Below are 26141 nucleotides of genomic sequence, written 5' to 3'. Positions count from 1 at the left end.
GTTAGATGAAATTTGGATCTTTTGCTCTATCCTCTGTATTTCTTTACTTTTTTCTCATACTTTTGATCTCATTGTCTCTTAGCTTTAAATTCTTGGAGATTTCTTGAACTTTGTCTTCTAAAATTCTAAATTGATCTTCAGCCTTACCTATTTTGTTACTCAGTACCAGCACAGAAGAGGGTTGTTTGATCTACTTTTTTTTATTTTGGCAAGTATGATTTTAACATCCAAGAACTGTTTTTGCTTTCTGACTAGTTTTCATAGTCTATGGATATAATATTAAATTTGTTCTGGTACCAATTCCAATGTGGAGGAGGTAGGGTGTTTCCCCTACAGCACCAAGCAGTTGCACCCTTCTGTTGTCTGAGAATTCAGTTCAATTCTGATACTGTCTACCTGGAGATTAGCATCAGATTCCACAGTTTAAGCGTTCAGTCCTACAAGATTCCACCCCCATAACTTCAGATGCTCGTCACAGGCCCAGGTTGTTACCTTTACTTCTACCTACTGGCTGTCTATCAGAGCTTCCCACGACCCCTTCCTTGGGTACTATTAATTTGCTAGAGCGGCTCACAGAACTCAGAAAAACATTTAACTCATTAGATCACCAGTTTATTATGAAAGGATATAACTCATGAACAACCAGATGGAAAAGACGCACAGGGCAAGGTATAGGGAAAGGGTACGGAGCTTCATGCCCTCTCCAGGTGCACCATTCTCCCCACATCACCAACCCGGAAGCTCTCTGAACCCCATACTCCTGGGTTTTTATGGAGGCCCCCTTACATAAGCACGATTGATTAAATCATCAACCATTGGTAATTGAACTCTATCTCTAGCCCCTCTCCCCTCCCAGGAGCTCAGGGGGATGGGACTGAAAGTTTCAGCCCTCTCTTCACAGGGTTGGTTCCTCTGGTGACCAGCCCGCATCCTTAGCTGATCCAAGGGCTTTCTAAAAGTCACCTCATTAGCATGACAAAAAACTCCTCTACCACTCATCACTTAAACATTCCAAGGGTTTTAGGAGCTCTGTGCCAGAAACAGGGATGAAGACCAAATATATGTTTCTCACTATAAATCACAGTATTACAAATATCTTTTTACATCTCTCTGACTATCATAATTACTTTATTTAAAGTTCCTTTCTATTTTTTGCACTGTGTTTAATTCTTCTGGATTACTTCTATTTGTTCATCTCATTCTTTCTAGTTTATGCTATTATATTTCCTGAAATATCTGGTGATTTTTGATTGTCCAGTCATATTTATAAGTAATGGACTGTTTGCTTAGGATTGGTAGTTTGCATGAGTTTCCTCAAAGGTTGTGTCAGTCTGTTTCTGAACTGACATGGACTCTATGCTTGAGGCTAGATCTTTCTGCAGTTGATCTTCCCGTGAGGTAGAAGGAAGGTGGAACAGGCAGTCTGGGAACCACCACCAAAATTAGGAAGCATTCTTTTAGGGGGGAGCATAGCAATTAAAAAGATTTGAGATGTAATGACATATGTGCTTCTCTATTAACACATTCAATGATGTGTTAATAGCAGTGGGTCTAATAACTACCATAATTTAAAAAGTGTGATAAGTGTTGGCAATATTTTGTGACCCTGGAACAGCTCTAAAGTAATATGAAAAAACGTGTTATTTCTTTTGGTAGCAAAACCCCACTTATATAAAGACACAGACGTAGAGAATGGACTTGAGGACCTGGGGAGGGGGAAGGGTAAGCTGGGACAAAGTGAGAGAGTGGCATGGACATATATACACTACCAAATGTAAAATAGATAGCTAGTGGGAAGCAGCCGCATAGCACAGGGAGATCAGCTCAGTGCTTTGTGACCACCTAGAGGGGTGGGATAGGGAGGGTGGGAGGGAGGGAGACGCAAGAGGGAAGAGATAAGGGGACATATGTATATGTATAACTGATTCACTTTGTTATAAAGCAGAAACTAACACATCATTGTAAAGCAATTATACGCCAATAAAGATGTTAAAAAAAAATCGCACTTATACTACCGTGGGTGGTCCCCTACATGTATATGATGCTAAATTTCAGATAGAGGATTAATCATTTTCCCCATCCAAATTGGTGCCCTCCCTGACTTCTCTCTTAAGGCTGCAGTAACAACTCCTGCTTATAAAGCATTCTAAAAACTTTGATTCAAAAAACATGAATTTCCCTGTTTAGCAAAGAAAGGCCCTCCTGATTTGCTCTTGCCTATCTTTTTAGCCTAATCTCCGCTTTTCAATACCAACCCATGGCCAATCAGACCGTATCTACTGCTCTTTCATGCCTCTTTATCCTCACATTCCCTTGGAATTCCCATACATTCCCTTGGAGTGGCCTTCAGTTTATCCTGAATTCTTATTCTAGCCATGGCCTTCATCTTCTTACCTAGACTAGAAGGAAGTTCTCCCCGCCCTTCTTATCCCTCCATCTGATTTAGATTCCCATATTGTACATATTGTATTATAATTGTCTGTTTACTAACTACTCTGTCTAGTTTCAAGTTGGCTTTAAAGAGTAGGTACTTTGTTATGTTCATCTTTGTCAGTATCAAGATCCTACCACGTGGTAGGCACACACACAAAAACATGCCTTAAAAAAATGAAATTGTGTTTGTTGCAAGCCCTAACATCCTCCATTAAATCTGTTCTCTTCAACCTGAACGGATGTGTTCTCTCTTGCAAATCCTGTTGCGTTACTGTCAGAACTACTTTCAAGCTAATTCTCTAATCATTTCATTTCATAATTGGTTCATTTTGTCTGCCTTCTCTGCCCTCCCCGACTCATCCCCCACTTACCCACCCTGCCCTGGCAAACAGTGTCATACCTACTGTCTCACAGCATGACAGTAATTTTAACCCTGGCTGCATGTTAGTAACACCATATTTGTGCCCTAGCCCTTCCCAGACTGAAGTCTTGTACTTACTAAAAGCTGCTCAGGTGATTATAATGTGAAGCCATGATTGCGAATTACTGGTGCAAACCATTATCTGATAAAAAAGTTAAAATAATAAAAGTTAAAATAATTTCTGATAATAAGTTGACAGTATTAGGACACTGGCACAGATAGAAGACACGGGAAGGAAAAGATAAAACGTTTCGGTGGAGACAAATTTTTCACTTGATTTTTCTATGGATAGAAGATCTTGGTATTGATTGCATCCATCTCCTTTTTAATAAACCAATATCATAGGTTACATGTTGTATGATTCCATTTATATAACAATTTTGAAAGGATAAAATTTTAGAATGGAGAACAGATTAAAGGAAGCCAGAGGTTAGGTTATAAAAGGGCAACATAGGGGGTCCTTATGGTGATAGGATTGTTCAGTATCTTGTTTGTGGATACATGAACATACACAGTGATAAAATTGTACAGAACTAAATATACACACTCACAAATGAGTACAAATAAAACTGGGGAAATGTTTTTAAAAAAAGAGAGGATCAAGTGAAAGGAATTTGAATGAAAAACAAAAGCCAGTTTAAACCTGAATGGTACTTATTTCCTGTGCTTAGACCCCAACTCTAGTTTAGAGACAATGAAGAACATCTCTTTTTTAAAGAGATTTTTTTAATTATGGAAAATCTATTTCTCATGAGCATCTTTTTTGAACCCCACGAGAATTGAGATTGGCTTCTTTCCCTAATACAGTTCAGTGCAAGTAGAAAGAACATTGGAGTCTGAGATCAAAGTTAATAGGTTCAACATTAAACCCTTTAAAGCTCTGACATTGGGCATGTCACAAAATGGTCTTATCCTGCTCCTTTTTATAAACGGGGCTCAACAGTTGTTGTGAAGAATAAGTGTGGTTAGATTTGTGGCGAGATACACAAATGCAAGTAATTGTTAGAAATTTCCTCTAGAATTCATTTGTCCTCTTCCTTTTGTTTTTTATTGATCCTCCCTAAAGGTTATGGTACTCTGTTCTTGTCTGAGCATGTTCTCAGTTCATCTGTCTGCTTCTACCCCAAGATGCCTTCCCTGGCATAATTCTGTGTTGAATTTCTGTAGTACAAATCTCAGAAGTGTGTGTGTGTGTGAACTCAGGAGAGAATGAATATCTGTGTAGTGCTCTAACCCACTTGTCCTTTCTAATTCTGTAGGGGAAACCCAAGAAGAAGCTTATTGACAGGAAGAACACGGTAACTGATTTTTGAAAGTTGAGAAGTTCTTTCTATGTGCATAATATGTGACCATACACAGGCTAAGCATGATACTTTATATAACCATTTCAGTTTGACTCAGCTTAAATAGTAACATAAAAATGTTTTCTGTTGAAGCACTATTCCATGGCAACTTTTTACAAACTAAGTTTGGGATTTATAATTTTATAACTACAATATGTCATTTCAGTGATAATAATAGTATTCTTGTTTGGCTATGTGAGAGAGCCCAAAGTATTAATGAGATTTCAAGACCTGTCTCATGCTAAATTCAAAGAAAAGGTTATGTTTTGGCCTTGACATACCTGGGGCATACAGCTTTGCACCTTATGGGACTGACCAGAGTTGCTTCCACTTTGCCTTGGAACTAAAAGTGTGAAAAATACCTGTGGCTCTTAATTTTGGCAGAGGAGAGAAAGGTCTTAGAAGAACCACTGGGATGGCCTTGCGCAACTGAAGACTGCAACTAGAACAAAAACTCTTAGCCCTAATTACACATCTTCTGGTTTGAGAGATTATGTAAATCCCCTTTGTGCTATTTCTCTGTACAAAGCAAAATGACAATAAGAAAGAAACCTCCTATAGCTAGCTTTTTGTTTTACATTTAAAAATTAAGATAAGGGGGGCTTCCCTCGTGGCGCAGTGGTTGAGAGTCCACCTGCCGATGCAGGGGACACGAGTTCGTGCCCCGGTCCGGAAAGATCCCACGTGCTGCGGAACGGCTAGGTCCGTGAGCCATGGCTGCTGAGCCTGCACGTCCGGAGCCTGTGCTCCGCAACGGGAGAGGCCACAACAGTGAGAGGCCCGCGTACCGCAAAAAAAAAAATAAATAAATAAATAAAATAAAAATTAAGATAAGGGCTTCCCTGGTGGTGCAGTGGTTGAGGGTCCACCTGCCAGTGCAGGGGGCATGGGTTCGTGCCCCAGTCCGGGAAGATCCCACATGCAGCGGAGCGGCTAGGCCCGTGAGCCATGGCCGCTGAGCCTGCACGTCCGGAGCCTGTGCTCCACAACGGAAGAGACCACAACAGTGAGAGGCCCGCGTACCGCAAAAAAAAAAAAGATAAACTTGGTTTTCTCTTCCAAATCTTTTGAAGCATAAATCTAATCCTTATTTAAAGAAGGAAAATATGATTGCCATTTAATATAGGGAAAACTGAGAGAAATCAAGTTTTGTAGCTTGTTTCCAAATGAAAGTCATGCTTAGTTTATAGATTTTCTCCAGTTACTAGTCAAGGAATATACTTCTAGAGTATACTACTATCAATTTGGAAATTAGAAAAAAATACTTAAACAACCAGAATATTTAAAGATCAGTGGGTTTTGTCCTTTCTTTAGGACAATTTATGTTGCCATCATTATGGGTTTTCTGGTGGTATAGAGGTATAAGCAAATAAAAGGTGGCATATAACAAACCTTATGCTGGAGCATGAAACAAGTCTTAATACGTTTGAAAGGCTTAAAATCATACAGAGTGTGTCCTTTGACTACAGTGATATTAGAAATCAATAACAAATATTTGGGAATTAAACAACACGCTTCTAAATAATACATGGGTCAAGGAAGAAATCATAAGGAAAATTCAAAACATTTTGAACTGAACAATAATAAAAATATAACATTAAAATGTGTGGGATGCAGCTAAAGTACTGTTTGGTGGTGTGTGTGATGGGGGTGACTTATAGCTTTATTTTTATTTATTTATTTTTTAAACATCTTTATTGGAGTATAATTGCTTTACAATGGTGTGTTAGTTTCTGCTTTATAACAAAGTGAATCAGTTATACATATACATATGTTCCCATATCTCTTCCCTCTTGTGTCTCCCTCCCTCCCACCCTCCCTATCTCACCTCTCTAGGTGGTCACAAACCACCTAGCTGATCTCTCTGTGCTATGCGGCTGCTTCCCACTAGCTATCTATTTTATGTTTGGTAGTGTATATATGTCCATGCCACTCTCTCACTTTGTCACAGCTTACCCTTCCCCCTCCCCATATCCTCAAGTCCATTCTCTAGTAGGTCTGTGTCTTTATGCCCGTCTTACCCCTAGGTTCTTCATGACATTTTTTTTTCTTAGATTCCATATATATGTGTTAGCATACGGTATTTGCTTTTCTCTTTCTGACTTACTTCACTCTGTATGACAGACTCTAGGTCCATCCACCTCACTACAAATATCTCAATTTCGTTTCTTTTTATGGCTGAGTAATATTCCATTGTATATATGTGCCACATCTTCTTTATCCATTCATCCGATGATGGACACTTGGGTTGCTTCCATGTCCTGGCTATTGTAAATAGAGCTGCAATACTTAATCAGAATATTGAATTTGTAATCAAAAACTTTCCTACAAAGCAAACTCCAGGTAGTTTCACTGGTGAATTGTTTCAACATTTGAGGAAGAATATACACCAGTCTTACGCAAACTCTTTCAAAACCATAGGCAAGGATACTTCCCAATTCATTTTATGATGCCAGAAAAGTATGACATGAAAACCTGACAAAGACATTTTAAAAAATTATAGGCTAATATCTACATGAACATAGATACAGAATTTCTTAAAAGAATATTAGCAAATAGAATCCATCAGTATATGAAAAGGATAATACAGATGACTAAAGTGAGATTTTCCCCAGTAATGCAAGGTTGATTTAACATTTGAAAATTAGTCAATATAATTCACCATATTAAATAAAGGGGAAAAAAACAGATCATCATTTTATTGCTGAAAAAAAAAAAGAAAAACCCATGTGTGTTAAATTGATGAAATTCACCACGTTTATGAGAAAAACTCTTACACATCAGGCATAGAAGAGAAATTCTTCAGTCTGATAAAGGCCTTCTATGAAAAACCTACTTCTAACGTCATACTGACATAATGAGGGTTACTCTATGATTAGTGATAAGGCAAGATGTCTGCTTTCACCACTTGTATTCCCTTTATACTAGAGGTCCTAAGCAGTACAATAAAGCAAGGGGAAGAAAAAGAAGTAAAAGGCATACAGATTAGAAAGGAAGAGGTTAAATATCTTTACTCTTAGATGACATGATCAGGTTAGTAGAAAGTTATAAGGCATACACAGAATAACTACAAGAACATTCAAGTGCACTTAGCAAGGTCTTGGGATACAAGGTCAATATACTAATATCTGTTGTTTTTTTAGTATACTAGCAGTAAATGGAAAATGAAATTTAAAATTCCATTTATAATAGCTTTTGAAAATATGAAATTCTTAGGGGTAAATTTAACAAAATATGCTCAATACCTATATATTAAAAGCTCCTAAATATTACTTAAAGAGATTAAAGAGGACTTCCCTGGTGGCAGAGTGGTTAAGAATCCGCCTGCCAATGCAGGGGACACAGGTTCGAGCCCTGGTCCGGGAAGATCCCACATGCCGCGGAGCAGCTAAGCCCGTGCGCCGCAGCTACTGAGCCCGCGCTCTGGAGCCCACACGCCACAACTACTGAAGCCCGTGCACCTAGAGCCCGTGCTCTGCAACAAGAGAAGCCACCGCAATGAGAAGCCTGTGCACCGCAGCAAAGAGTAGCCCCCACTCGCTGCAACTAGAGAAAGCCTGCACACAGCAATGAAGACCCAACGCAATTTAATAAATAAATTAAGAGATTAAAGAAGATCTAAATAAGTGCAGAGATATGTCATGTTCATGGATTAGAAGACTTAATATTGTAAGTATTCATTCTCCACAAATTGATCTAAAGAATATTCTAGTAGATTTTTTTGTAGAAATTGACCTTTTTTTTCAATGTATATGAAAATGCAAAGAGCTTAGAATATCCAAAGTAATCTTGAAGAAGACCTAGAGTACCTAGAAGAAGAAATATTATAACACTATAGTAATCAAAACTGTTGCAAATTGATCAATGGAACAGAATAAAGAGCCCAGAAATAGGCCTGCATGACTTTAAACAAAAGGCCTAAAGTAATCCAATGGGGAAAGGAAACTTTTTAATAAATGGGGCTGGAACTGAATATTGTATTTTAAAAAGTGAACTTCAACCTCTGTCTCCCACAAAAATTAGAGGTGATTCATAGACATAAACGTAAAAGCTATTAGTCTAAAACTTTGTAAGGAAAATATCTTTGTGACTTTGGGCTTGGCAAAAGTTTTTAGACATGACACAGTAAGTAATCAGCAAAAATGAAAAAATGATAAGTTTGATTTCCTCAAAATTAAATATTTTTGTTATAAAGACACTATTAAGAAAATTACTAGACAAGCCATAGACTGAGTGAAGATATTCATCAAACATATCTGTCAAAGGACTTGTATATAGAAAATATAACAAACTCCTACAACTAAATAATTATAAGACAATCAGCCCAGTTACAAATGGGTAAAATGCTTGGACATTTTAAAAGGAAGATATATGAATAACCAATATACTAATGAAAATATGCTTTACAGCCTTTGTTATAAGAGAATTGCAAATTAAAATCATGAGATACCACTAAACATCCAGCAGAATGGCTAAAATTGTATCAAATCATTACATTGTACACTTTAAATACCTTATAATTTTATTTGTCAATTATACCTCAATAAAACTGGAAAAAAATGGCTGACAACATCAAATAGTGAGGATGTGGAGCTCATGGAGCTCTGATAAATTGTCGCTGGCAGCATAAACTGGTACAGGCACTTTAATACTTTTTTTTTTTTTTTTTTTTTTGCGGTACGCGGGCCTCTCACTGTTGTGGCCTCTCCCGTGGCGGAGCACAGGCTCCGGACGCGCAGGCTCAGCGGCCACGCCTCACGGGCCCAGCCGCTCCGCGGCATGTGGGATCTTCCCAGACCGGGGCCCGAACCCACGTCCCCTGCATCGGCAGGCGGACTCTCAACCACTGCGCCACCAGGGAAGCCCGGTACAGGCACTTTAGAGTCTGGCAGTTTGTTAGCCTAGAAAATTCCACTCTGAGATCTTTACTCAGAAGAAATGAAAAGCATAACCACAAAATGACTTGTACAAAAATGGTCATAGCAGCTTCATTCATAATATTCCAAAACTAGAAGCAGCTTCGGTGTCCAACAATAGGGGAATAGGTGAACTGTGGATTATTCATACACTGGACTAATCCTCAGCAAAAAAAAGGATCCACACTGATACTCACAACATGGATCAATCTCAAAAACATGCTGAATGAAAGACAACACAAAAGGGTTCATACTATACTATTCCATCTTTATGAAGTTCTAGGACCGGCAAACCTAACATGTGATGCAAAAATTCAGAACGGTTTCCTTTGGGAGTATGAGGGAGGGATTTACTGGGAAGGGGCATGAGAACTTTCTGAGGGGATAACAATGTTAGAGTTTGGGTCATATAGCTCTAGGTCTCATCAGATGGACATATGGACATTTAATATTTGGATGTTTCACTGTGTGTCATTTTTAGCTCCCCCCGCCCCCCCCCAAAAAAAAAAGAAAAGAGAAAAAACTTTCAAAGCCCTATAAAATATTGAACTCTAGATCCTAATGATTTGAGTGTTAAAGTGTTCAGGAGTGAAGTGCACTGATGTCTTTGTGCAACTTTGAAATGCTTTAAAAATGAAGTGGACTGATGGATGGATAGAAGAAGAGAAGATTGGATATATAGGTGATGAAACAAATATAGTAAGATATTCACTGTAGAAGCTGGCCAGTGGGTGTATGGATGTTCACTGTATAATTCTTTAAACCTTTCTATTTGTTTAAATATTTCATAGTAAAAGTGTAGAAAATGAAATAAAGTAGACATAGATAAAAGGTATTACAACTTATGGGGAATTCAATTGTTTATTAATTCAGAAGTATTTATGGTATGTCAGGTGCGTGCTGAGCACTCTCATAAGCATCACTGACCCAATGAGAAACAAGACAAGCGTGGGCCTTGCCTCTATAGAACTATAATTCTGTTTCTTTCCCCAGCATTCCCTACCTCCATTCCTTGTAATAGTTGTGATTTATATGTCTGTTCAGGGTTTCTTAGAAGCTTATAGTTGTTATTTTAAAATATCAGATTTGTTTTATTTTCTTTATTATTTAATTGGCCAAAAATCTATTTTCATAACTGTGTGTGTGTGTGAGGGGGTAATGTTCAGTTGTTGAGACTATGATAAACTGGGGTTGAACTATTTTTAAAGTTTATTAATTTGCTTCCCTTTTCTGCACCCCGTATCAGGACCCTCCCAGTTCTTGGTTCAATTTCCCGCTTTAGAGGGGAGGCCTTCAAAATACTTACTATCCAGTCCATCCACCCAGAAATCTCTAAAAGTCCTAACTGGACCAAAAGACACAGCCTTTCCATCATACTCAGGGACTGAAAACTCCCAGAGGAATGAGGATGAATTTCCACCTCAAAGGGAATACGCTTTGAGTTGTGAAGAGTTCACAAGAGAGAGAGTTCAGAGCCAACCAGTTAGATCTTGAGTTCTGGGTATACAGAGTTGGCTGCCTGCTTTCCGACACTAACATGGATACGTCTTTTCTGACTTAGTGACCGAGAACCCTGTCTCTCTTTTGTGACCTGGTTATCTCTGCCTGTGCTGTACTTTGCCCGGTCCTTGTGTGGATTGGGTCTGATTCCTGTCACTTAACCTAATGTATGATTTATTTTATCTAATGCCTAATGTACCTGTAGCCATTCCCTCTCCTCATCCCATTTCCCATCCGTGATCTGATGGAATTTGGTGTTGTCCTGCATCTGCTGCCTTCCCTTGTCTGTGCCTCTGACCCTAACTCCTGACCTGTACTCAATACCTGGAGAGTCCCTGCCGCCTCTCCCCAGCTCCTCCTGTAACCAAGTACGCTCTAAGGGACGTTCCTCCTGTAGGAGCACTTGAGGCTTGGTGCGTCCCAAGGTCTTGGTGACTTTTCTCGAAGATGCTTTCCCTGTGAGTCTCATTCAGCTCTGTGCTGCCATATTCACAGATTATCAGCCATTCCTCTCATCTCAACCTGTGCTAAATCTGTATTTATTAAATACTATATATGTCAAAGGAATATTTGTGTAATTCTGAGTAAGTTATAATGAATAAATAAAATAATAAGTACACCTCTAGCCATCACCAGCTTAGTGAGAATTAAAGTGTTAACCAGTATCTCTAGTCATTCTTAAGGCATAGTTGGGTAGCACTTTATGATCTCTGTACTGAATAGTCAGCCAGTATTACTGAATACTTAAAAATACTTAAACATTGTCTTCAGATATATTTTCGTTCAGAACATTTAACAAATTCAGATAGCCCATTAGTGAAATTCTAATGTAGATTCCAGTATTCCCATTTCAAACATTTTAGAATTCACTAGAGTAACCATGCCTGGCCTGACATCATTACAGAGTCCTGTCAAACTTAGCCTTGGAATAAAGGAGAGAACTTTCTGAAGGCTCTAGCTACCATGTTTTTTCCCATAGAATTGTGGTTGATGGAGCACCGGAATTGAAGGTAGAGAGTATGAATTCAAGGGCCAAGCTGCACGCTGCTCTTTATGAGAGGAAGCTCCTGTCTCTGGAGGTGCGAAAACGTCAACGACGGAGTGGCAGATTGAGGGCAATGCGGCCAAAATACCCAGGTACCGGCTGGTGAGCTTCCACCAAGCTCTATGATCTGTGTCCTGTCAGACCGATTTAATCAGCTTCTTAATTAACACTTAATGAATCAGAACTTTCTGACCCCATGCGCTTACTTTTTTTGATATAGTCTTTTTCCTCGGAAACTTGTTTCAAAAGGATAATAAGTTTTAAACCTTCCATTCTGTGATATTTGTATTGAAGAGTATCCGAAGTGCACACATTTTGGCCTTTGCTCTTACTCTTACAGCACCATTTAACTACCTGATACTTAGCTTAAGTTTAATGGAACCCAATGAGCATCATTGTTTGGGTTTTTCATGATTAGGTATGAAGTCCAGTTCATCCTTTGACATTGCTGAATTGTGTAAGTATTTTAAACATGAACAGAAAAAGGGGAATTTCTTTCTCTCCTAGAATCTCCCTTGTTACAGATCTGTTTGTCACTGACGAATTGACTTCCTTTTTCTCCCTCCTTCTCTTGTTTTTGTATCAAGCACATTAGTCACTGGGGTTTCATTGGTGAATAAAAAAGCTATGGTCCTTGTCCTCATAGACCTTCCAAGGCAGTGAAAGAGAAGGATAATGGATAAACATATGATAGAAAGATATTCCCCTGCTTATTGTACCCCCGTGAAAGATGCCCTTCTGAAAACCTCTAACACGCTATAGAGATTACTCTACTAAAAGGGTTTTTGCCTTAAGTTATGAGAGAACCATTGGTATTACCATGAGAAACATCAACTCTAATGAAGATCATTAATAGGTTTTTAGAATATATAAGAGGGACGTGTGTATGTTGTTAATTTTGTGCATTATTTGTGGTCTGATTTAGAAGTGGGTTTTTACTGAAAAGATAAAAGGAAGGTATTGGGAGAGAGGAAAATTTAATCCTTTTTTCAGCAACATTAGTGATTCTTCGCATTTAGTGATTACCCAACCAGCTGAAATGAATGTTAAAACTGAGACAGAGAGTGAAGAGGAGGAAGAAGTTGCGTTAGACAGTGAAGATGAAGAACAGGAAGCTTCCCAGGAGGAGTCTGCAGGGTCCCTCGGAGAAAATCAAGCCAAACACACACCCTCACTGACTGTTATGGTAGAAAATTCACCCAAAGAAAATGCCATGAAAGTTCCTGAATGGAATGACAAAGGTGAACAGTGCTGCAAAACCGAGACTCAGGAACCAGAGCCTAAATTTAACCTGATGCAGATTCTGCGAGATAATGGCAACCTTAGGTATGTACCTTTCCTAATTATAATAGCAAAACTGAAAACAGCTAATTTGTACTGTGTACCAGGGTATTGTGCTTGTGGCCTTATAGCCATTTTTCATTTCTTATGCACAGGAATCCTGTGAATTAATGACTGTGATTTGATATTATTACTATCAAGGAAACTGAGCCTTAGAGAAGTTGCTTGTCCAAGGTCTAGAACTGTGATACAAACCCAGGTCTCATTGGCTCAACAAATATTTGTTGGGTTTCAGCATTAGTGACTTAAGAGGACAAGGTGACTGAGGCAGGGAGCTCAAGCAGTTCATGGCTTAGAGTGGGGACACTTAAAGAGTGGGGGCTATGACCCCAGTATGGACAAAGGGCTCTTAGGGCACAGGAAAAGGAGTGATTGGTCTTGCTCGGGAGGGCTAGAGAGACATTAGGGAAGAGGCAATATTTGAACCAGGCCTTCCCCGATAGGTAGGCTTTCCGGATTTGGGAGGTGACAGCTAAGTATGGGAATGCTAGTAGAGGGAATAAAGGCACAGAGGGGTGATAGTACAGTCATTCATTCAGTCCCTCAACAAATATTTATTGAGCACTTGATCTATACCAGGAATTGTGCTGGGCTGTATAGTGTTACGGTGGAGACCAAACAGTCGTGGAGCCCACAGTCTAGTGGGGAAGACTGACAGTAAACAAAGAAACAAGGTAATTTCAGGCAGTAAGAAGTGCTGTGTAGACAATAAAATAGGGTGTAGTATTAGAGTGTAATTGGACAGAAAGTTTCTGTAGCTTCTGGTGCTTTGGGCATGGAGAGGTGAGCTTTAAGGTGAGTCCTAAATGATGAGAAGGAGTAAGTCATGTGAATATCAGGGAACAGAATATTCCAGGCAGACCGGCAAGTATAAGGAACCTGAAATTGGAATGAGCTTGGCAAGTTTGAGAAATACAGATTAGTGGTGTGACGTTACATGGAGAAAAGGGTGCAATAAGAAGTGAGACTAAAAAATTGGATGTCATTTGATCATAAAGTGCCATAGAGGAGCCTGGACTTTATTTCCTAGATGGATAATTTTTAAGCAGATGTGTGATATGGTCAGATATGGGGACGTATGTATATGTATAACTGATTCACTTTGTTATAAAGCAGAAACTAGCACACCATTGTAAAGCCATTATACTCCAATAAAGATGTAAAAAAAAAAAAGAAAAGAGAGTAAATTCTGGTTGCATTGTGGGAAAGTGATTGATAAGAGGAGAACTAAGGGTAGAGAGCTGAGTTAGGGACTGTTAAAGTAGTCCAGAGCCAGGAAGATGAAGGTCCTGATCAGAGCAATGGCTATAGGAATGAAGAGAATGGGTTGGAGTTAATGAAATTTGCAAGTTAAAATTGGTAGGGCTTGGTCCCTGTAGATGCAAGAATTCCAAAGAGACTGAATTTTCCAAGTTTGGTAACTTGGTGCTGCCATCAGTCAATATAAGGAGCACAGGAGTTGGTTCCATGATAGAAAGAATGTGTTTTATTTGGGACACGGTGAGGTGGAAGTGCTCTGGGATGAAGATGATCAGTAGATAGGTGAAAATACAGCTTTGAAAGTCAGAGTTGAACAGGACTGTACAACTTCAGAGTAGATGAGCTTGTCCATTTCAGTTTAGTTCAGTAGGCATAGACAGGAGAAAAGGAAGAGAACTGAGGCCTGGGGAAAACCAGTGTTTAATAGTAAAGAGACCAAGAAGTAGCAGTTAGAGTGGTAGCTATAAAACTGGGAGGAGACAGTATAGAAAAGCTACAAGATGAGAGTTTCAAGCTATAGAGTGCCTCTGGCAGCGCAAGTTAGGATGAGACCTGAAAAGAGTCTCCTGCATTTATGACCTGGGGGTGGACTTTGTGGGTAGAAGAGAACTTGTGAGTTGAGCAAATAGGAAAGCAAGTGTGAACTAACTCTTTCAGAGAGTTTGACAATGAATGAAAGACAGGTGAGAACTCATCAGAGAGGGAGCAAGCTAAGAGAAAAACGATTCTGGGATTCTGGAGCTTATTTAGAGATTAGGGGAAGGCTTTGATGGTAAAAGAATTAGAGATACAGAAATGGATATATTGTCCTAAAGGAAGGTAGGAAGAGGCCAATGGAGGGGTGTCTCTTCCTGTAATGAATGCAGTAGTTAGAGGTTAAAGAGGCAGGAAGTGTAGTTATATAAGCATGACGGCCTTTAGTTTCTAAGCTAGAGGTCAGTTCTTATACTGCAAGGATGGAGGGTGATATTGGCATTTAGGGGGTTGGAGGGTAGAGTTAAAGTTTGGAATGCTGCGTGGAGAATGAGAGTAGTTGCGTTAGTGGAGAGCGGAGAGGGCTCTGTCAGAAGACTTGACTCTGGCTTTTCAGTGCTTGCCAACTGGCAGTGTGACCACAGGCAAGTTAGAGAGCTTCTCTAGGCCTCAGTTTTCTTTTCGTTAGGCCAGGGTATGGGGTTAGACATAGACAGGTTTTTCAAACTGTGCTCTCTAGAGAGGAAGGAGGAGTCCACTGAATTGAAATAGAACATTTGAAAACCACTGGACTATATTCTAATGTCCTTTCCAGCAATAAAATTCTACTTAGATGTTGTAGAAATAAATTAGTTATTCATAAATCTTACGGATCTTACTTTTAAAGAGTAAATTCTTGTAATTGCAGGGTGTGTTAATGTAATAAATCAGTGGTTTTCAAACTGTGTTCCCTGGAGCTGCCCATAATTCTGTGGAGCATCTCAGTGGCTACTGAGGGATCTGGGGGTGTTCCATGGCAAGGATTCAAGGCTCCAGGCCCCAGCCCACTAGTTGTATATTTTTGTATGCTGAGGATCTCCATAGGCTTTTATTTTTGTTAAATAGATTTCTTTGGTGTAAATTATTCTATTATTTTGGTTTGTCAGTTACAGGTTACTAGCTGACCAATGTGTCCAATACCTTAGGGACAACCTCAGGATTAACATCCCACAGATCTCTCGTAAGGTTTTTAGAGATGGAAAACTCAGTTCTTGTTCGTTTGATTTACAACAGTGATTTGCAACAAAAGGTTGATTGAAATCTCAACTTCCAGGCAGTAATTCCCTTATCCAAAAGACCTTCATATTTTAATATTAGGGAAATAGTCAATAAAATTGGGTATTTTGCTACATTTGGAGGTGTCTGAAACATGCCATTTTTAGCTCACTTTATTGCAAGTGAATTTGTTGACCAAAATGGAGAGTCTTTTGTCATTTATTTTGACCTGAAAATAATTAGCTTATGGGAATGGTTGAGGGGAAAGTGTATATGGTCTCCAGAACAAGGATTTTAAGTGTTCTTCTTGATGAAAAACATTTGAAAATATGAATTTCAAAATCATGTTGTGCTCCCATAAACTATTCCTATTAATAACAAAGATGTAGCCTTATATTTCATACTCTGAAGAGCTTGGAAAGCAAATCTACTCCCCAACCTGACTCCTCTCCCTTCCAGCACACACATAGAAGATAGATGTAGACCCTCCTAGGATTTCCAGTTTACTCTGGACAAGTCCTTCGTCCTAACCTTGGGGGAACAGTGAGTAGAAAGCATTCAGTGATTGCATGTGTGAGGATTGTAAACAAAGTTTGTGTTGGGCCCTAATCTTCGCTGATGTAATTTTGGCTAGCATGTCAGAAGGCCAAGCAGCTGAAGTAACTACAGTCTCTCCTGAAAGAAAACAGATCCGCTGCAGTTAGCAGCTGAAGTGAAAGTCATCAGTGTTTCTCTGGTACTCCTGTCTTCTAAATGATAGCTTGATCAGATTTCCTTGTTTCCAACCTAGACCACCAAGCAGAAATCAGCTGGCTTCTTCAGTGATGTTGCTGAGGTGCTTTTTACTATATGTGAGGACTTCTTTTACCCCCTGAACATCTGGGCTCATCCTAGCCGGTCAGTGCATCTATGCCAAACTCCGTTGGACCTCACTCATTTGTTCTGGGCTCCAGCCACTCCCGTCTTGTAGTTGAGAAAAGCCTGACCTTAAATTTGGTCTCAAAGTTCCTTTGTAGGATTTATCTGTTTCCTGCTTTGGAGGCTTTTGCACACCAGAAATTAGTTGCTATAGCAAAAGCCATACTTTTGTACTAACTGATAAGTATGTTTTTAAGGGCTTCCAAGGCAGAAAAACCTTTCTGTATCGATACAAAGGTTCTTGTGAAAATTCGGTACTTTTCCTGTCCATTTCCCCGAGAAAGTTGTTTAAAAGTTCCAAAAGATAAGGTATAAGAGTAGGAAACATGATTCTCTATTCTTGCTTGATTTCCCCCCTGCTCCCCACGCCATGGTAATAATGAGAAAATAAGTAGGATTCTCCATCTCTGATTCTTTAAATAGAAAAAAAGAAATCTCATGTACTGGGTAGAAGGAATCTTTACTCAGTGACTGTATGATGGGCTTCATTTTTCTTAGCCATCCTAATAGAAGGATCCTCAAAGGCCACTTTGAGAGAGGCAAGCACACATTTGGTAGGTGCACCATTCTGTCTCATAACGGTATGTTGTTTTGGATTTCTGTAGCAAAGTGCAGGCCCGAATAGCATTCTCTGCCTATCTCCAGCATGTTCAAATCCGACTGATGAAAGACAGTGGAGGTCAAACGTTCAGTGCCAGTTGGGCTGCCAAAGAAGATGAACAGATGGTGAGGCTCTTCTTGTTGGAACCTTTTTACTTTCTCTTACTCTCCCTCCCTCCCTCCCTCCCTCCCTCCCTTCCTTCCTTCCTTACTTCCTTACTACCTTACTTCCTTCTTTTCTTTTTTTTCCTATACTAAGATAAAGAACAGTATACTTGTGGTGAAAGAATTATTCCACAGTACAGCTTGCAGATTTCTCTTACTTTTCTGTGAAGTGAATCTTGGATCTGGAGCCATGTTCATCACAGTATGTGTTGAGGGCATTAATTTACTTCATTCAGAAAATGGAAATTGATCGCTTATTAGATGTCAGGCCTGTGCAAAGCCCTAGAAAGGAATAACAATTTGCAGAGTCCTTTCTCAAGCAGCTTCACATTTTATTAATTCTTTGATATAGGCACTGTCATCTCCATTTGCAGATGAAGAAACAAAGACCTAGAGGAAGGGGGTAACTTGCCTGTTGTCCTGTAGCTCATATGCGCTGAAACTGGAACTTAAACTCAGATGTTGCAATTGCACATTATTTGCTCTTGCACTATTTCCATGGGTCATAAGGCATTTATTTTCTGTCCTGGGGTGTCAAGTTAGCTCTTTGAAAATCAACACTTTATCATGGGCCCTCTGAGAATGTACCATCCTCCATTTTAACGTTTTTTTCTTTACTAGTTGTCACTTTATAAAAGTCTTAGATTACTGGAAACAAACTTGTGTAATAATTTTTACTGTATATTGGTCATTCGAACCTGCCTAAAATTTAATATACTAGCAATGTTTTTCTTTTTGAATCAGAATGACAGGAAACTTCAAGCTCTTTGGTAAGGTCAACGCATATAGAAGAAGCCACAGCCCTTCCTTAGGCTTTTTAACCACAGGGATCTGTCACTGAAAAGAGAAGGACCATTAAGTCTGAGAAAGCTGCATCCTTTGTCCAGCTCAGTGGTGATCCTACTGTAATTTTCAGTTCTCCACATATAAGAGGCGTACAATATGCTGGGCTTATTATAAAAGCATGATGGATATCCCAGAAAACAACTTGTGAATTTAAAGTAGCCAATACAACCCAGAGATAAAACCTTGTGTGTTGTGAGTAATTTTTCAACCATCAATGGAAAATGTTAGCTCTGCTCTTTCCAAGTGGAAAATTGAAACTGCCTTTTTGAGAGTCAGTTTGTCTGCTTCACTGTGAAAAAATAATATTTTAATATAACAGCTTAAACCAGCCTATAGTAAAGACAGCAGGGTAGACCTATGAAATCCAACCCTCTGGTTATGAGACTGTTTCTTTATGTTGGAGTAAATTGTCACCAAAGGACAGTGAACCAAAATCAAATTCAAGAAGAAAAAAATAGCTCAGAAGAGAATAACTATTGCAACTGCTGACTTGGGATTCACACAGGATTTCTATGGGGCTTTTTATAAGAATATTTAGGATCATCACTGCAGAACTTAGTATCAGTTGTGTGCATTCCTGTTTGAAAATCTATCTAAACAACAAACCCTAAGGCATTACCTGATGATTGTGGCAGTGATCTTGTTTATGAGGAAGGTAGGTGTAGAATTGCCTTCTCTGATCCAGGTTAGGTTTAGAGCTTCTTTATCACGTAATTCACAGAAGGCACATCGACAGAAGTTCCCCAAATCCATCATCTTCAGGCAATTTTACTGTGTTTGGGGGTTGGGTGCGGGGAACTACTATCTTTAAGGCCCTTGGCCCTGCAAGAATCTCTCTTTGAAGCATTTGTGATGTTATGAATGATCTGATTTGTATCTGTTCAGATTTCAAAATCCTTTGCCCCATCTCAAGTGAGATGTATCCCTGCTACCCCTTAATGACCTTTCACTATGCCCTCTTTGCCAACCCCCAACTCTAAAAGCATCCTTATTCTTGGGGAAGAAAAAATAAATAAAAAGCTATCGCCTTGCAAGCCTGGTAACAGTTCTTTCTTTCCTTTAGTCACTAAACTTTTTAAATCAGTAGTTTCTGCTCTTCACCTGTATTCTTCAGTATCCATTCGTTTCTTAACCTCTACTTTCTGTTGCCTTTACTCTGCTGAAAGTGGTTGTGGTCCTTTCCTGCTCCAGCCTCTTGGAAACTGTGACATGGGAGCCTTCCTCCCTTGGCTTGCATGACACTGTTTTCTCCCGTGTTTCTTTCTACATTTCTGATGTTTCTGTCATGGTTTGTTGTGGTTGTTGTTTGTTTTTTTCTGATTCTTCCTCCTCTTTCCGACCTCTGAGTGTCAGTATTTCTGTATTCTTTCTCTCCCTTCTCACCTTTGATGACTTGATCCATGGTTTTAGTTTCCTCTACCTATTACTTTCCCTAAGTATCTCTCTCTGACCACCCTATTGGAAGTGATAGCTGCACTTTGAATTATTATAGTACTATGTATATATGAATTGTACTTTTACAGCTGCTACTTTATTACATAGTTATTTGCACACATACTTGATTTTGATTTTCCCACCGCCAGCTTGTTAAAGGAAGAGGATATGTTTGTTTCATTTTGTTCTTGTCTTACTGTGTCCTTGCTATACCTAGTATGTTTGCTCTGGGTCTTATTTGTTGAAGTGTATAGTATACCTCTTCTTATCTCTCTATTGTGTAATCCCCTTGTAGCTTGTCTTCTGTTGCTTAAGCACAATGCCTTCTTTTTTTCCCCCAATGACTCTTTAATTTATAGGAGCTAGTGGTTCGTTTCCTCAAGCGAGCATCAAGTAACCTCCAGCACTCACTGAGGATGGTATTACCCAGTCGGAGACTGGCACTTCTGGAGCGCAGAAGAATCCTGGCCCACCACCTGGGTGAATTTATCATTGTGTACAACAAGGTAGGTGGTTCATCTGTTAGTCTTGTGCTTTGGATCACCACGCACTGTCAGAAACAGGCTAGAAGCCTCTGTCCAGCTGAGCGGAGAGGTTCTTCTTCCCTTTTAGCATTATCACGTACTTTGTGGGACGTTATGGGGAGCAGGACGTCACTCCCTAACCAGCTGGTCTGAAAAGCTACTTTTGACTACTTGTGAAGGCCCAGGGGCCGTAGTTCACTCTCATCCAAAGGCACATTCCTTTTGAGTGCTGTTGCACCTGAGATGAATCCTGGGCTATGTGAATTTGCATTGTCATTATTGTGCCTGGAGACAGTGGTGAATTGACTATTTGAGAGCAAATTTGAACTGTGGATTTAATACAGCGACACAGTCTTCCTTCCTGAGTGAGTTACACTTTGTTCTCTAGAACATTTTAGATAGTGACTTCATTTTACAACCAAGCCCAGAAAATAGACTATTTAGTGAGAATAGTCTGCAAAGCACCTTTTATCCAAGGGTCTTAGAATGCTTTAGAAATGTCATTTTGGGGTGGGGGGAGCGGGGAGCATGGTCATTTTTCAGAAAGGAAAGCTGAGGTCTGGAAATTTAAATAGCTTTTGTGAAATGTGTGGAATGGTCGGTACAGTATCAACACACCAAATCCATAGCTACATAGCTACTCCAGCTCTGTTGAGAATTTTGGGACAACTTACATAAGTGAAGAATTTACTCAATTTGGATGCTACTATAGGAGTATCTTCCAAGACCTATCTTTCCTCTCCCTAACTGTAACAAAATACAGTGTCTCTGTTGTCATTCTATTAAAGCTTCAAGTGTGACCACAGACATTACCAAGCTCTTTTTTCACTGGGCTACCTGAGTAAAAAGTAAAAACATGATAAAAATTTATATTTATTATGCAACTCTTACTTGGAAACTCTAAAATGTTTCATGAAATAATGACAGAAAATAATATATCAGATTTATAGGTGGCAAAAGTACATGGAGGAATTAAATGTCTTTACTATAAAGACAAATTAACCCAAGGGTAATGAAACCAGACGATGAAGTATGCATTTATCAGGAGTCAGTTTTATCTTGTTTTTCTGTGGGGTTGGGGACTGGATAGGAAACAGAACAAATGGCTGGAAAGAAATCGAAGAAGAAACTTGAGGAAGAAGAGGAAGATGGGGTGAATACGGAAAACTTTCAGGAGTTCATCAGACAAGCAAGGTAGAAGACATTCTTAATAAAAAGTATCTTATTCTGCCTTCCACACTGCCCCATTGATTCCCAGTAGCCCCTTGTTTCTAACATATGGATGTGAGTAAAATCACTCTTAGAAGGAGAAGAAGGGTTTCATAGGCTTGATCTCTCTATATCTCAGCCAATTATTGGCTGTTGTCATGGTTTTAGTTATCAAAACACTGCTGCTGGGCATCTGGGCTGTATTTCTAGACAGCTTCAAAGTATACACCACTTTAAGGGCTGAGGGAGCACTTCGGAAAGCTGAAGTTAGAGGTGTCTAGTGTTTACTGGATCTGAATTTAGCCCTGACCTACTGATGCAGTGGAGATGACTACATTTTGCCTACGTTGAATGGCTTGAGGAATGGGCAGTTTCTCAGCACTGTAAGGGTTACGCCTAATGTATATAAAAGAAAACAAGTCCTTCATGCTTAAGGTTAGCTTTTAGGGGTTGAAAAATCTCAGCATTCAGCTCTCTATCTTGATCCAATTAGCCAGGCCATTCTTTGCTACTTTGGAGACCTTGGGGTTTACTCTGAGATCCATGGGAGCAGTTTCCAAGGTTGTCGTTACAGTGTATTCTGAAGATAGGATATAGGTTCTTTGTAATATTGCAGGAATATTTTGCTTATTTGAAGGCCACTTATCTGGAACATAGCCAGGCTCCAGGAAAAAAATGCAAAAGGCCATTGAGGAGCTGCTACAGATTTTACAAAATCCATCATAGTATGTTTACTGGAAGAATTCTATGGGCCCTCATCTGTTTCCTTACACTTTCCATTTTGTGGGTGTTCGTAAAAAGTGCATATCATTTCAATATTTGAAGTGACCTAGAGACCATCTGGTTCAGTTTCCACTGTATAGATGGTTAGGGAAATCTTGGTTACGCTGGTGAGTTTCCGTATTTATGACAAAGTGGCTTCTTTAGTGAATATACTCCAATTATCTGGAAGTGGGGTGGACAAACTGCCAAGGACCAGATAATAAATGTTTCAGACTTTGTGAGCTACATGTGGTCTTTATAGCATACTCTTCTTTAAAAATATGAAAACCGTTCTTAGCTGGGAACCATACAAAAACAGCCTGCTGGTCAGGGTTGGCCCACTGTCTGTAGTTGGTTGACCCCTGATTTAGAACATGGCTGTCCAATAGAACTTTCTGTGTTGTAGCTACTGAGTACTTGAAATGTGGCTAGTGTAACCAAGGAAATGAATCTTTAATTTTAATTCATTTAAATCTAAATAGTCACATATGACTAGTGGCTACTATATTGGACAGTGCAGATGTAGAATATTCACTGTGGAATGAATAAAACCTTGTCATGCTTTAAATTTTTCAGACTGCTTCATTTATATTTCTTTTTTACCATCTATTAATAGGGAGTTTCCAGCTTGTGCTTTTCATTTTCCCCTTCTTCAGCTTACTCCATTTTCATAATAAAATCTGGTAGAAAGATTTTCCAGAACACCTTCCCCTTCTAACCATACTTTCTCTCCCCATTTCAGTGAGGCTGAACTGGAGGAGGTGTTGACTTTTTATACGCAAAAAAACAAGTCTGCAAGTGTCTTCCTGGGGACTCACTCAAAAAGTTCTAAAAACAGCAACAGTTTTTCTGATAGCGGGGCAAAGGGTGGTAAGTATATTGGTTAATTAATGAAAAATAAGAAGAACAAGTGAAAAAATGAGATGTGCAAAGGGGAACCAAAAATAATATGTTGCCTAAGCACTAATAGACTCCAAGGTGGTAAAGTTTTGCAGTGTGTGGGTAGGGGATGAGGAGGCCTTATATTTTTGTCCTAAAAGCGCAAGAGGGACGTGGTCTAATTTTTTTTTTCATGAAAATTAACATCAGAGAGCTGTTTTCAAGACAAGCTAATAATACCTAACAGTTAGTGAGCGCTCATATTACTGTCTACTGGACATGATCTTATTTTTTTACTTCCAAAAACCAGATGGAGTAGGTGCTATTATCAAACTTCTCTACAGATGAGGGAACAGAGCTGAAAGAGACAGAGTAACTTGCCCAAGGGTGCCCTGCACCATACAGTGGAACAGGAATCTGAACTTTAGTCTACCTGACTCAAAGCTTGTGCTCTTAGTCTCTGTTCTTCTGCCTCTCCTAATGATTATTTCTCACTCCTGTTAAATTTTTTGGTTCCTCCAGCTCATCACCATTTGCATTTGGGGTAGGAGAATTCTTTGTTGTGTGGGACTATTCCATACCTGGTGGAATGTCTAATATCCATAGTCCCAAGCCCTAAATGTCACCATCTTCCTTCAGTCATTGTGATAACCCAATGTTCCCACGCATTTCAAAAATTTCTCACTGCTGGGGAACTCCATGATTGGGGATTTGGACTTGATGTGGACCAAACTATCTAGTTCATGTCATATGATCAAAAAATAGCAGCAATACTCAGTTATAAACAAAGTTTGTGCTTCAAGTGTAAGATTCATTTAAAATCTAGATGGAAGCATAAGACATAGATAATATACTAATTTTGTAGTATGCTAACCCCTAGATTCAAAGATGTAGATTTCTTTGCTACTCTTAAGGCTATCATAGTCTAATGTGGAAAGAGCTGGGGATATCGGTCATTTAAAATGTAGAGTGAGTTTTCCCAAGGAAACGATGTTACTGTTTTAATAACTGATTAGCTTCAGAGGTTAGTCTACAAAAGCCTATTTAGCTCACTGTACACTTAAAGTATTGTATTAGTAGAAATACTTCTGAGTCCAGCCCTCTTCTTTGAGCTTTCCTAACTTATCTAAGTTCTAAAGCTAGTTTGTTTATCTGTTCATTCATTCCTTCTACATATTTTTAATGAACACCTATCATGTGTCAGACATGGTGATAGTTGCTAGAGATACAGGGACCAGGACTGTCACAATTCTTGACTTTATAATATTTATTGTCTGCTGGATGAACTTGGGTGAGTAAATACAAGAAGAAGGTTGGTAGGATCTCTGAAAAGACCCTCTAACAGTGTTGGGAAAGGGAGGCTGAGGAGTTTTTGTAATGAGGTTGGGGTAGGGAGAAGTGTGCTAGGCAGGTGAAGTCCTAGCTTGGCATTCAGGTAGTATCTTCTCCCCTGGTAGTAATGGAGAAGCCCTAACAGCATGTACTAGCAGCACCTGTTTGTACAGATGCGTCCTCGGAAATTCTGGGCTTCATGTGTTAAGGGCTACCTTTACATAATAATGTCTGTACCTAGCAATACCAATCAAGAATAACTAGAGGGGCAGTAGGAAGGCCTCAATCAAGGGAACAACAGTATGACATTTGGTAGTATCTGGACTTGTTAAAAACATGAGCAAACAAATGTGTGACAGTATTACCTGTGCTGGTGGTGATGGACAGAACAGAATTCATATGTCCTTATTCTTTCATTCTGAAAGATGATCTGTAAAATGGCCTGTCTTAAGTTTTTGTATGAACCTGGCCCTTGAGAAAGATTTTTGGAATATTTCTCTAAGTATATGATTAGCTCTGGCTGTTCTGTTTCAAAATTCTGTAGTAGAAAAAAAACCTAATTTATTACGGTGGAAATTTATTTTATTAGAGTGATTTTGTTATTGAATATACTGATCAGTCAGTCTAATAAGCAAACTCACTCAGCTTATTCAAGTAAAACCAAGGAGATTAAGATACAGAGCTGTTGTGGTAAACAGGTATCTTGCCAACAAATACTGGGGCTGTTCTTTCTATCTCTTGGCAGTTGCCTGGTCCATATATATTACGACTTCTTTGTTCCACTGTGTACCACCGACCAGTTTGGTCTCTTAGCTCCCCAAGTCTGAATTCTTGACAGAGGCATCTTACTGCCCTTACTCATTTTCTTTCCCAGGCATGTTCTAGCTTGTTGGCAGTCCATGGATGGCTGCCCTGGGTTTTGGTATCTTTTCCTGATTCAGTCAGCTGGAGCTGGGGTTAGGACTAGTTGGGAATCATTTGGTTGGTGTCCCACTCAACAGGGCTGTGAGCGTGGCCATCCTTGGAAAAGTGTGGTGAGAAATGCAATGGTTCCTAGCATTGATTACTAGTTGTGTTATATTTTGGAAACAAAATTATGTGTAGAACAATGCTGTAGCATTTGATTAGTAACAGAGCCTAAGCTCAGTATTTATTTCTTATTTCAGATCACCCTGAAACGATGGAAGAAGTGAAAATAAAGCAGCCCAAGCAGCAACAAGCAACAGAAATTCACTCTGATAAATTATCTCGTGAGTGACTTCAAACCTACATAGATTTGCTGCTCTCTGATAAATCTCTAAATGAAAAAATGTCATCAGATATTAAATGATTTTCGGGCGTGTGATATTACTCCAAAAAGCTCCTTTTCTTTGTTTTTCCTTTTCCCTTAGAATTTCCTTTTGTCTACTCATAGCCTATTATCCTTCCAAGGAATTTCTCACTTTCTTAATGTTTAAAATTCTGAGCACTTTTTTTTCTAGAACG

The 26141-nt window shown here is 39.3% G+C and overlaps 1 protein-coding gene across 6 annotated transcripts in view; it reads left to right on the top strand.

The window, feature by feature from the left end:
- TTLL5 (tubulin tyrosine ligase like 5) overlaps nucleotides 1-26141 on the top strand; it is a 308457-nt gene that overhangs the window by 98872 nt on the left and 183444 nt on the right. For 4 of the 6 annotated variants that reach the window (XM_060133277.1, XM_060133363.1, XM_060133193.1 and 1 more), the window contains exons 20-27: nucleotides 4114-4152; nucleotides 11593-11750; nucleotides 12678-12984; nucleotides 17511-17631; nucleotides 20310-20456; nucleotides 21565-21668; nucleotides 23188-23315; nucleotides 25823-25906. In XM_060133277.1, the coding sequence (XP_059989260.1) occupies nucleotides 4114-4152; nucleotides 11593-11750; nucleotides 12678-12984; nucleotides 17511-17631; nucleotides 20310-20456; nucleotides 21565-21668; nucleotides 23188-23315; nucleotides 25823-25906 (1088 nt within the window). The remainder of the gene's footprint in view (nucleotides 1-4113; nucleotides 4153-11592; nucleotides 11751-12677; nucleotides 12985-17510; nucleotides 17632-20309; nucleotides 20457-21564; nucleotides 21669-23187; nucleotides 23316-25822; nucleotides 25907-26141) is intronic. The other 2 variants (XM_060133541.1, XM_060133455.1) reach the window with 1 other exon arrangement.

The sequence above is a fragment of the Lagenorhynchus albirostris genome, chromosome 1 (genome assembly GCF_949774975.1).
Source record: "Lagenorhynchus albirostris chromosome 1, mLagAlb1.1, whole genome shotgun sequence".
NCBI classification, from domain to species: Eukaryota; Metazoa; Chordata; class Mammalia; order Artiodactyla; family Delphinidae; genus Lagenorhynchus; species Lagenorhynchus albirostris.
The sequence above is the reverse complement of the archived record's forward strand: the minus strand, read 5'-3'. Positions and strand labels throughout refer to the sequence as shown.